Source organism: Branchiostoma floridae, chromosome 14 (genome assembly GCF_000003815.2).
Source record: "Branchiostoma floridae strain S238N-H82 chromosome 14, Bfl_VNyyK, whole genome shotgun sequence".
Taxonomy (NCBI): Eukaryota; Metazoa; Chordata; class Leptocardii; order Amphioxiformes; family Branchiostomatidae; genus Branchiostoma; species Branchiostoma floridae.
In genome coordinates this window covers 8,262,837-8,273,949 of record NC_049992.1, presented here as the reverse complement: position 1 = coordinate 8,273,949, position 11,113 = coordinate 8,262,837, and the positions used below count along the sequence as shown (strand labels likewise).

At 44.1% G+C, this 11,113-nt stretch overlaps 1 protein-coding gene across 1 annotated transcript in view; it reads left to right on the top strand.

Annotated features, from left to right (window-relative positions):
• Positions 1 to 1,111: 1,111 nt before the first annotated feature.
• LOC118430774 (cationic amino acid transporter 4-like) overlaps positions 1,112 to 11,113 on the top strand; it is a gene marked incomplete in the record, with an annotated part of 10,703 nt that continues 701 nt past the window's right edge. Inside the window, 13 exon segments of the mRNA XM_035841797.1 lie at positions 1,112 to 1,224; positions 2,082 to 2,296; positions 3,632 to 3,779; positions 4,359 to 4,503; positions 4,938 to 5,061; positions 5,765 to 5,912; positions 6,565 to 6,775; positions 7,149 to 7,296; positions 7,479 to 7,639; positions 8,018 to 8,268; positions 8,654 to 8,772; positions 9,290 to 9,398; positions 9,719 to 9,854. Of these exon segments, the coding sequence (XP_035697690.1) occupies positions 2,117 to 2,296; positions 3,632 to 3,779; positions 4,359 to 4,503; positions 4,938 to 5,061; positions 5,765 to 5,912; positions 6,565 to 6,775; positions 7,149 to 7,296; positions 7,479 to 7,639; positions 8,018 to 8,268; positions 8,654 to 8,772; positions 9,290 to 9,398; positions 9,719 to 9,854 (1,880 nt within the window).

The following is an 11,113-nucleotide window of genomic DNA, read 5'->3' as shown; positions in this document are numbered from 1 at the left end:
GAAGTACCGCGGCCTTTTCACATTTTCCACATTACATAGGGTCCTCAGTCCTTCCACAGAGGATGTAGCGTCAACACGGGAAACAAAAAGACATGTTTGTGGTGAGAGAGTGGGGAGGGGGAGTTTCAGAGTCTACCTCAACCAGAGCCGTTGGATGATGAAGACAGTAACGCTTTCTAACAACTCTTCAACCCTTCAAATAAAAAAAAGGAATTAGAAGACACCCAATTGTGAATCGCGAATTTTTGGCGTGGTTTGTATCTGTAAATAAATTCTCTATGTCTCTTCTTTTTTTCCTCTCTCAGATGCGATCTTTATCCCTCTTCCTCTTCTGCCTCCCTCTCTCTCTCTCTGTCTCTCTCTCTCTGTCTCTCTCTCTCTCTCTCTGTCTCTCTCTCTCTCTCTGTGTCTCTCTCTCTCTCTCTCGGCTCTCCAGTACCCTGTCTGAAAGTACAAACTTTACAAAGTCAACGTGAACAGTGTTGCAGGTTGCACAGCATAGCGTTAACAATTCAAGACAGGTATGAGACAATGTAAAAAAAGTCATACTTTCAGAACTACGTTGATTACGCGGTTGAGTTGTCCTTTACATCATCAATCCCAGCGGTTCGTTCGTTCGACAAGTATGTAATATCATACATGCAACTAGTACATATACAAGTGGGTTAAGTGAATTGAAGCTGTTATGTGGTTCAGAATCGCTAGGCGACGCTGCAGTTTGGTGTGAATGTAAGTGCAGGTGAACTTAGAGTGCACCATCATGTGAACTACTAATTGTAACATTGTGAGACATTTACCTCTACAAACAATCACACGTGACTGGATATTAGATGTGTATATCAAATCACACAGTATCAATTCAACGCTCTATTTTTTCTGGTTTATCATTTGTTCCCTCGGATCGGATCGGCTGTATACAAACATATGAATACACATCAAAACAAACTGTTTCGTAGTTTTATTGCTGTGCATTTAGATGTTACGGTCTGGAGAAGATGGCACCGCAAAAACTGCAGTGTACAACTCAATATGTCATGACCCGAAACTTGTAAAACCAGTTCTACAAGTTTGTGAACCCTGACCCGTGTTCGCGCATGCGTAGTAACGCCACAGGACTAATTTGACACCTACCTCCAGAACCACACGCATAGCCACGGAATATTGTCGTGATAGACTTTTAAGGACGATGTAAGAAGCCAAAGACAGGCAATCAATCAACCTTCGGTAAGATTGTTCAACTTTTACGACTTCTTTGATTCCTTTACGAAAATTATACCGCCTACGAAAGTCTAACAAATGACTCGAAAGTCGAATTCGAATGTTAAGTCCAGAATCAACTTGTTGCTTGCCTTAACATTCAGTATCAAAAGCCTTGTGTTTTAGAATTTTAAGATTATGGAAAGACGGAATATCAAACTTAGCGGTAACTTTCATTGGATCTCAGGGAAAATGCTCATGTAAAACTCATGTTCGTAAAACATGCATGGAATATTTTGCTGTCAAGATAACAACATTTGGCCTGTTAGATCGTCTATTCTAGCTAGAAACATGAATCATGTGTCGCTCTGTATGTCGCTGTAGTTTTCTTGGTTGTTTACAACCAATTCTTCAATTACAGACAGGGCTAGCCTGGCCTTTGCAAAATTGACAATTAAGTTGATTTGAGCAATTAAAGGCTGGGGTACATGCTCCATTACTCCGAAAGGCGGTTCTACTGGTAAAGAAGATGCGCACATAGAAGGACAAACTGTGTATCCTGGGAAAAATTACAGTGCTTGTATTATTCTCTTCCTGTTATTTTTCATTTCCCACTGATTCTATTCAATAGGAAAGAAAATGGTTTACTGAAATGTTGGGGAACGCCTTTTTCTTACTTCATCCTATCACACTGGACAACAGATGTTGCCATTTAGAATATGCGGAATATTCTAATGTATTGTCACAGATATGCAGAAACACAGACAGACATGCACATGCACACACACACCAAAAACAATATCTCCATTTTTCATGGAGGCAATAATGTCAAGAACACCAAGAAAATGTTAAGCGTTGTCACTAACAACAACGTTTGTCCTCAGCGCCTTCTAGCGAAAAACCGGCTAACCGCAGCAGTATGGAAGATGAGAGCACGACCCCCAGACGAGGCTCCGCGCCCCGTGGGGTGAGCCTGATGTGCAGTACGCTCTGCACCAAGCTGATCCGCACCAAGAGTCTGGGACTAGACGCGCTCTCCACGCCGCTCAAACGGTGCCTGTCTACTCTAGAGCTCACCCTGCTTTCCATAGGCGCAATGGTGAGTGAAGTGTTTAAGTAGAAAGAGCTATTATAATAACAGGAAAATAACGCAACAAATGTACTACATACATTTATCAATATTTTTGTGAAAACCAAATATTTGTATTGCAGATATGAACCAGCAGCATAGCTGGAAAAGTCAGACGAATTACACATATACACGCACCAAATCTAAGGTCATTTAATTTGATACCAGGGCTCAGGAGCCCAAAATGCACATGGCCACAAATGCCATAAAATCGACTCTGGGTAGAAATTGAGATGCCCTCATATCTATCCATGCCTCTATACCTATTCCCGTTTTTACTATATATATAGACAACTGCATGTTGTCAAATTTGGTGCCTTTTGACAAAATTGAGCAATTTTAGGCAGTACCACTGGACTAGGGCCTACGTCACATTTCTGAACTGGGGCCCAGCTTTCGGGAACGAAAAGTATGCTATAAGATATACCAAACTTTAAAAGACGTGAATAAAATAGTCGTGGGCACTACTTGTGTCTGTTTGTACGTATCCATTTCTATTTTTCGTTTCCACAAACAGCCCGGCCGGGCCCCGGTTTGGACATGTGACGTTACCCTAATAAGATAATATTCGATAGAAGCATGTTCGCCCTTTCCTCTTTCTCACCCCTTTGATAAACTTGACCACACATGGACACTCTCTCATTCCCTCCATCCGAGCGGGACTGTACGAGTTAACAAATTTGGTGCCTTTTGACAATACTGCACAACTTTAAGCAATGCTTCTGGATCAATAAGAAACATTTGATAGAGGCATGTTCTCCTCCTCCCTCTTTCTCTCACCCTTAATAAACTTGAGCATACATGAACGCCCTCCCTTCCCTTCCACCCTAGATCGGCGCGGGGCTGTACGTGTAGTCACTTTAATATGCCTTTTAAAACAACTGCACAATTTTAAGCAATGCCACTGGACTAATAGGAGATGCTTGATCAAAGCCTGTTCATCCCCTCCTCTTTCTCACACCTTTGATAAACTTGAACCCCTTCGCTTTCCTTCCATCCGGGATCGGAACCGGGCTGTAGCTTCCTAGCAGACGTGGATTACAAAAGAGAAGAATTTGGACAAATGGGGACAAATAAGTTGCCTTGAGATCTCAGTCAGTCTTTTGCAGTCTATCCAGTTGGCCGGGCAGTTCACTACTATGCTTTTATTCCTAACTTGGCCTAAGTCCTACTATATTCGACCATATACTGTTACAATGGCTGTAGTTGTTGGCAAATTTGGTGCCTTTTAATAAAAATGTACAATTTTAAGCAATGCCGGTGGAGCACACATGAACACTCGCTCTTTCCTTCCTTCCACCCCAGATCGGAGCGGGTCTGTACGTCCTGACGGGGACCGTGGCGCACGAGATGTGCGGGCCCGCCGTTACCGTGTCCTTCCTCATCGCCGGGCTAGCCTCGCTCCTGTCCGCGCTGTCCTACGCAGAGTTCGGGGCCAGGATTCCTCGGGCAGGTGGGTTTCTAATAGCCTGATCAAAATTGTACCTTATCACTAGCGCTACGACCTGTACTTAGCTTGTTTGAGCACAAATGTACAATAAAGGTCATTCATTCATTCCTCGCCCACCAACATCCGGCCGGCCTCCTCTGCGGGGAGGGGCCAGTTACAGCCCGAGCTAACAGAGTTTGTGTTACATAGACTAGGGGGCCGGGTTTTCTTTAACTTGAAAAAACTTAAAAGTATACCGCCATGATTAATGCGTTAAACTGGCGGCGATGGCCACATACGGTTAGTCAATGATAACGTAGGTTATGTTTACTTGTTCACATACGTCACGATTGGGAAGCTTTACGCGTTTATGATTGGGTGGCATCTTGTGCTAATGGGGCGCTTTATAAATGATAACCATATATGGCTGATGACGTAGTTAAGTTCTGCTTGCGTGTACACATATGCCGGCCACGGTGGGGGAACTATTTGCATTTGCGGTTAATGGACGTAATGTTACATGTACCTGGACTGGTGTTGGAGTAGATGATTATTGCTTTGACTAGTAATAGCCATATATGGTTGATGATGACGTACATGTAGGTTCTGCTTACGTGTACACCTACGTCACGGTGGGTGAGCTGTTCGCGTTTGTGGTTGGCTGGGACCTTGTGCTGGAGTACATGATTGGTGCAGCCTCCGTGGCGCGGGCCTGGAGCGGATACATCGACTACCTGGCGGAGAACAGGTAAAAAAAGGCATTCTCAGATACATCATATATTAGTCACAAATAGGCGGCAAAGTAGACAAAAAAGGATATGCATCACCAAACAAACACTGTCTCCACATCTTTACATAACAGTATGGCTTACATCCCTCTAGATTCTATCCAACTTTCTGAAAGTGATTGTACGCCTTCAATAGCTATTTTCTTCTTCAATTTTTCACAATGTATATATTCTATAAATGATCAATTGCTGACGCAGAACTATAAGTCCGGTCTTGATTCGCAAAACAGTCATGCCTGACAACTGCTTTGTGCGATTTACAGTATGGTCGAAAACATTGGGTTGGGGGAGGACGAAAATTGATATGTGCGCGCGAAGAACATCCATATGATCAAATCAACATGACCTAAACGAATACAATGACGAATGTTGACTTCCACCGTACCCGCTTCAGGATTTCAAACTGGACTGACCAGCACTTGTTGATAACCGACCTGCGGCCGTTTGCGGACAAGCCGGACCTGATCGCCTTCGGGGTGGTGCTGGTCGTTATGTTACTGGTCATCCTTGGCGCAAAGGTGATTCTTTTAAGAATTCGGAAAGTCCATTTTTGTTTGTTTTGAAGAAAAGTAAGAACCCCAAGTTGAAGAAAAGTAAGACCTCTAATTCGACGAAAAGTTAGTCAGACTGCCCCTACGGCCACCAACTACCGGACTATGTGCGTGAGTGTGAGAAGTTCTTACCTTTATTCAAAACAAACAAAAATTGGCTTTCCGAATTTTTATCTGTCTTCCACGACTTTTCTGACGGGCACCGATCTTTGGGATGTGTGTCATGAATGCGTGACGTCACGGAAATTGATATCTGCCACCGTCTCGATTGATCGTGTGTTGATGGGCTATTGATCAATTCCAAGTTTTTCAGTATGATGTCATGGATGTGTGACGTCATGAAATGTGTAACGTCGCGGAAGATGATATCTGCCACCACCTCGGTTACTCTTTTTTTCCATTTGCTTTTGGACAGACGAGGACAAGTGTACAGACAGAAGGTCTTTTACTCCCCGATCGAAGTCAGGTACCCATTTTAAAACCTGGGTGAAGTGAGGAAGGTCGTGTAAAATGCATTTCCCGAGGGCACAACGTCGGGGCACGGTAGGGATCGAACTCAGGACCTATAGATTCCGAGCCAAACGCTCTACCAGTTACGGCACGCCCGACGCCACGTTACTCGTTGGTTGATGAGCTATTGATATTCTATGGATCAATTTGACGTTTTCAGGAGTCGTCGACGATGACCTCGGTGCTGACGGTGGTGAACCTGATGGTGGTGGTGTTCATCATCGTGTCGGGGCTCATGATGGCGGACCTGCACAACTGGACCGACTACGGCGGCTTCATGCCGTTCGGCTGGAGGGGGCTCATGAACGGTCAGTGGAGCAGCTGGCTTCATAGATAACTAGATGGATAGACAGATGGTTTGGGTTTGGGAATAAGGAGATGGTGCACACTAGGTGCAAGCTCTTAAAACCACCACAAGTGTCGACATCACCACTTCCATCTACAACATTCTCGTGTCACGTGATCCTTATGACCTTTGACTCACACGTCACCTGACTATCCATTCAGATCTGAAGAAAGATGGCCGATGCCTTCTGAAAGCTAGTCACCGAGCACCTTTTAATTCTATGTGTTAAATAGATGAATGGACGACCTTCACTTTATATTTCAGTCCTATAGATGTACAGGTCAATACTTCGAATATAGCGACGATCGTTTCACTTACCATGATATCTGCAACAATGTACACAGTTGTGATGTTGAGATACTCTCCGGTTCAAGCGAACAATTTGATTGTATAAGAATACTGGTAGTCATGTGGAGTACTAGCCTCTCACAGTGACTTTGAAGACACACAAAATCAATATTTGATTGACGTTTTTTAAGGTCATACCAATATACGTAAATATCCAGTGTAGGACTGGTATTCGTGTTAAGGTGTACAGGTATGTGTACGGTGTGGCCTTCGACAAACAAGCTATTGATGAACTAACATAACAACCATCTTCATTTCCACCCAAGGCGCGGCCTCGGCGTTTTTCGGGTTTGTGGGGTTCGACGTAGTGGGGAACTCGGCAGAAGAAGCACGTGACCCGGCGCGGGGCATCCCGGTCGCCATCTGTGTCTCGGTGATTCTCACGATATTTTCGTACCTGGGCGTGTCCGCGGTGCTGACCCTCATGGTGCCGTGGACAGCCATCAACCCCAGGTCCGCGCTGGCCTCAGCCTTCAGGTCAGCGCACTTCTCAAGTTGTATAAAAGATGGTTTCAGTCATACTTTCTCTTGCATTAGCTAGATTATTACCTACATGAAAAATGGACTCCGATGTATTCTTTTTGGTGTGTCTGTCTGCCTGTTTGCTTTTTGTTTGTTTCAACGGTGTTTCCAGGTATTCAGCATAACCTAATTTGGTATGTAGGTAGGTGTTGGGGAGACGAAGGTCAAAGTAACTTTTGTGCTGGAAGTTGCTGTGGTCTTAAATTTTTGCTGGCTGCATTTTGTCGTAGCTTTTTGGATTATGTGTCCTGTTGATATGTTCTAATGTTTACAAGTTTTGTCAGACATGTGCAAAAAACAATCATACTCACTGAAATATTTTTGACAGGTTACGAGGCTGGAACTGGGCGGGCAGTATCGTGGCGGTTGGTGCCATGTGTGCGATGTCGGCGTCCTTGCTGGCATCACTGTTCGCACTGCCCCGGTCCGTGTACGCACTGGCGTCTGACGGGCTCTTCTACCATCCTTTCGCAAAGGTGGGTACCTGCCACTACCCTTTACAGTAATGGTACGTTCCAACATGGCTGACAATGACGTCATTTACCAACATGCCAGGGGCCATTAACCAAAGACTAAAACAAAAAAGTTTATTGCTGTTGTAATCCACAAGTGGATAAAGGCCTTCACTCAAGCCATTGAAACATTCCTTACCCCTCAGGTCAGCGAAAAGACCCGTGTGCCGTGGCTCGCTACTCTCGTCTTCGGATTTCTAACCGCCCTCATCGCCCTGCTATTCAACATCGAGTCGCTAGTGGAGTTTCTGTCCATAGGAACGCTCCTAGCGTACACCATCGTTGCTGCAAGTGTCATCGTCACAAGGTCAGTGTTTGGTCGATCGGCCGAATCTTAATCTCCTCTTAGAAAGTTAAAGCTCTTCGTACCTTGTTTGTACTTTCTCGTAGAGCTGGATGAAATATATATGATTGCAAAGAGTTTACAGCTGTGTCATGAAAAAGCCAATTGACCTGAGGTTTGGTACAGGGGTAGCTTATAGCTTTCGCACTAGGAATGGAAAATGGGTCAAATAGACCCGTAGATTTTGCATGAATAGGGGTGTTCTGAAAGTTCATTATATTGGGGGTGGGGTGGGGTGAAAATCCTTTTTTGTTGTTGTTGGGATGATTGTGATTGATATGGATTGAAGTATGCTGTATTTGCTCACGAGCAAATGTCGACCTTTTCCCACTACATACACAGGTATCAGTCCCACTTTCCACACGAGCTTGCCGGCCTGGACATGATCCCGCCGTGGTTCGAGCAGGGGGAAGAGGAGCTGAGTAAGGAGGCGCTCCGGAGGAGGAGGGAGCAGCCCGGAGTGCTGAAGCAGGCGTACTCCTTTGTCCCTTTACTCCAAGGAGCCGAGCCTGGGCAGGCCGTCAGTGCAGCTGTACTCATCATGGCCATATTTGAGGTCGGGCTGGCGATGTTGGTCATGTATGGATTTAATGGTGAGTCAGGTGAAGCACTGAAAATAATCAATAAAACAGAAAGTCTGTCATGTTCATTGTTGTGCTCTGAAGAATAATACTTACGTTATTACGTGTGATACACGTATACACAACAATTTCATTTCTTGGACACGATATATATATATAAGTAGGTAACCCTTTTTACGTTAAACGTTTTGCCATTGAGTTGATCATGATTTGCTTAAGTTTTGGAATTCCACAGCTGGATAAAGTCTCTCCCCTTTTGTCTATCTCTTTCATTTTCTTTCCTTCTTTCTGTCTTTATGAGTTTATCTTTCTGTTCTTCCCTCTTTGCACTATGGTTCCTCTAACATTGTTTGAAACTCTAGATCTAGATAAGAGAATGTGAGTTTTTACCTCGCAGCGACCACCTACCGACAGATCTGGGCCGGTGTCGGAGTGGTGGCGTTTACGGTGGGGCTGGTGCTGACACTGGTGATCATCAGTCTCCACAAACAGAACAGGAACATCATGACCTTCAAGGTGAGGAAAGTGGAGAAGGACCCTTTAACATAGCCTCCATAGCAGGCTCTATGGGGCGCTTGAGTCGGCGGCACAAGCGACCCAGTACAAAAAGAAATGGCGAGCTAAAGTGAGTCCCTCAAAACGAAAAAAGGCCCAGAGAGCCTGCTACGGAGGCTACTTTTATCAGACTCTCTCTTCGAATCCACATTTAGAGTTTTACCCATTGATTAGTCATAGTCATAGTAAAGGTAGGCAAAGATAAAGGTCGTCCCATAGCCTTTTTGAGGATGTAAGGGCAGTGGGTCTATCCACTGTGTCTAGGACACAGCATTGGAAGGCGGTGGCCATCCTCCCTCCTCCTCCCATAAGTCGGGAAAGTCGTGTGAAGTGCCTTCCCAAATGCCACAAGATCGGTAGCATGAAAGGATTTGAACTCGAGACCTCTGGGTTAAATACATTGCGATTACGCCATACGACCAAATGTGTATAGTGAATTTGATGAAAATACATTATTCATAATGATATCTCTCGATAGGTTCCGTTCGTGCCAGTTCTCCCCGCCATATCCATGTTTCTCAACATCTGCCTGATGGTGTCACTGCGAAGTATCACGTGGATTCGTTTCGCTGTCTGGATGGTGGTTGGTGAGTTGATCAGATCACGTGAAAACCCCGTGATAAATCACGTGAACACCCCGTGTTGTCAAGTCTATAACTTTGATTGGCTCTGCTCTGCTCCTTCGGGCCAATAGTGTTTGCATCCTCTAGTTCCGTTGTTGACAACTGAGATGCTCTTGAAAACTGAAACGTTTTAATTTTTTTGGCAAATAAATCACAATAACCACATTTTCCTGAAAACACAATTGCTACCCGCAAAAATACAATGGAGTATTTTATATAATAATATGCAATTTTTATGGCTTGCAGCAAGGACGTTACATCAGATGTAACGTCCTTGCTTGCAGGGTTGCTTGTGTATTTTTCCTACGGTGTCAGGAACAGTCATGCATCTTTACCCGGCTCCGAGCAGCTGTCTGATTACGTCATCATGCCGAAACGGAAGGAAAGCGTCAGGAAAGCTGAACTGGTCAGAGTCATGCGAAGAAGAGGTATGGCTTCGGATAGAGTACAGCATAAATAATTGTGTACACAAGCATTATGACTTAAAACACGTTTGGCTGGGGTAGTGGCATGTTGTGAAGACTCCCTTACAAGTTTTGCCCTTGGTGCAAGTTGACATTGAAGTTGATATAGATCTATATCTCCTCCCAGTCATGGACACGCATCAGTAAGTTTAATATTGCAATCGAAAGTTATTATGATATTGACATCTCCATGGATTCAAAATCATGATTCGGACAGAAAGTGTTTCTTTTCGAAAGTCGACAACAGTCTGTGCTAAGTAATATGTTAATTGGTGATGATGTTAACATGCATTGGCATAATACCGGTAGTAAGACTTATACCGGTAGATTAAAAATACTGGAACTTAAAGAGATCTACACATGCAACAATAGTTATTTCTGAGCTGTGCACACTTCAGACATCTAGGTGTCCAATACATCATTTACAAAGCATCGATAACAATGCATTCGAAGACAACAAGGCCAAAAGTTTTCAGTATCTTTTTCGGGGTAGGCAGCTCGTCGTGGGACGAACACACTGTCACATTCATTGCCAAATTTATAGATCATAATTACACATGCTCACGGCACAAGACGAACATGATTCAACAACAATCTTGAATTTCTGTTGGTGACCTACAACTCATGTAAAAGCGTGAAGAACCGTTGCATTATCGCCCGGATTTACGGCTGAATGGGCAAAATTGAACGTACGCAGCCATTTTCCCGCCATTTTTATATCTACGCTAGCAGTGAAGTGTTACGTCATAGCGGTTGTGACGGACAGAAGTTAAATGAAAATTCTTGACAGTATACGTCCGTTTTCTCATGACATTTTGTATGCTCATGCAGGTATATGTTTTATGCATTTACTGACAGAAAAGGAAGGAACATCAGAGGATGTATAAATGTACATAGCGGCAGTTAATTGTGCCGTGTTTCTTCCTACCGGTATTTTGTACCCCCTCCCAACCACGCGCCCGTTCGCCGTGTAATTCCGCGGCTTGTTGCAATTACAGTATTACGCTTTTAGCAGGACAAGAGTGGCAGAAACGTTACACAGAAGAAGTGGCAAGGGTAACCTATAACAGCAACATGTAACTGGAGAAAATGATGCGTTGACAATTTGTCAAATCAGTATGGCTAGAGAAATCGTCGTAAACGTACCGGTATTATGATAATAGATGTTAGTTGGTGACACTTTGTTCATACAGATTCTAAAAATGGAGAAAAAGA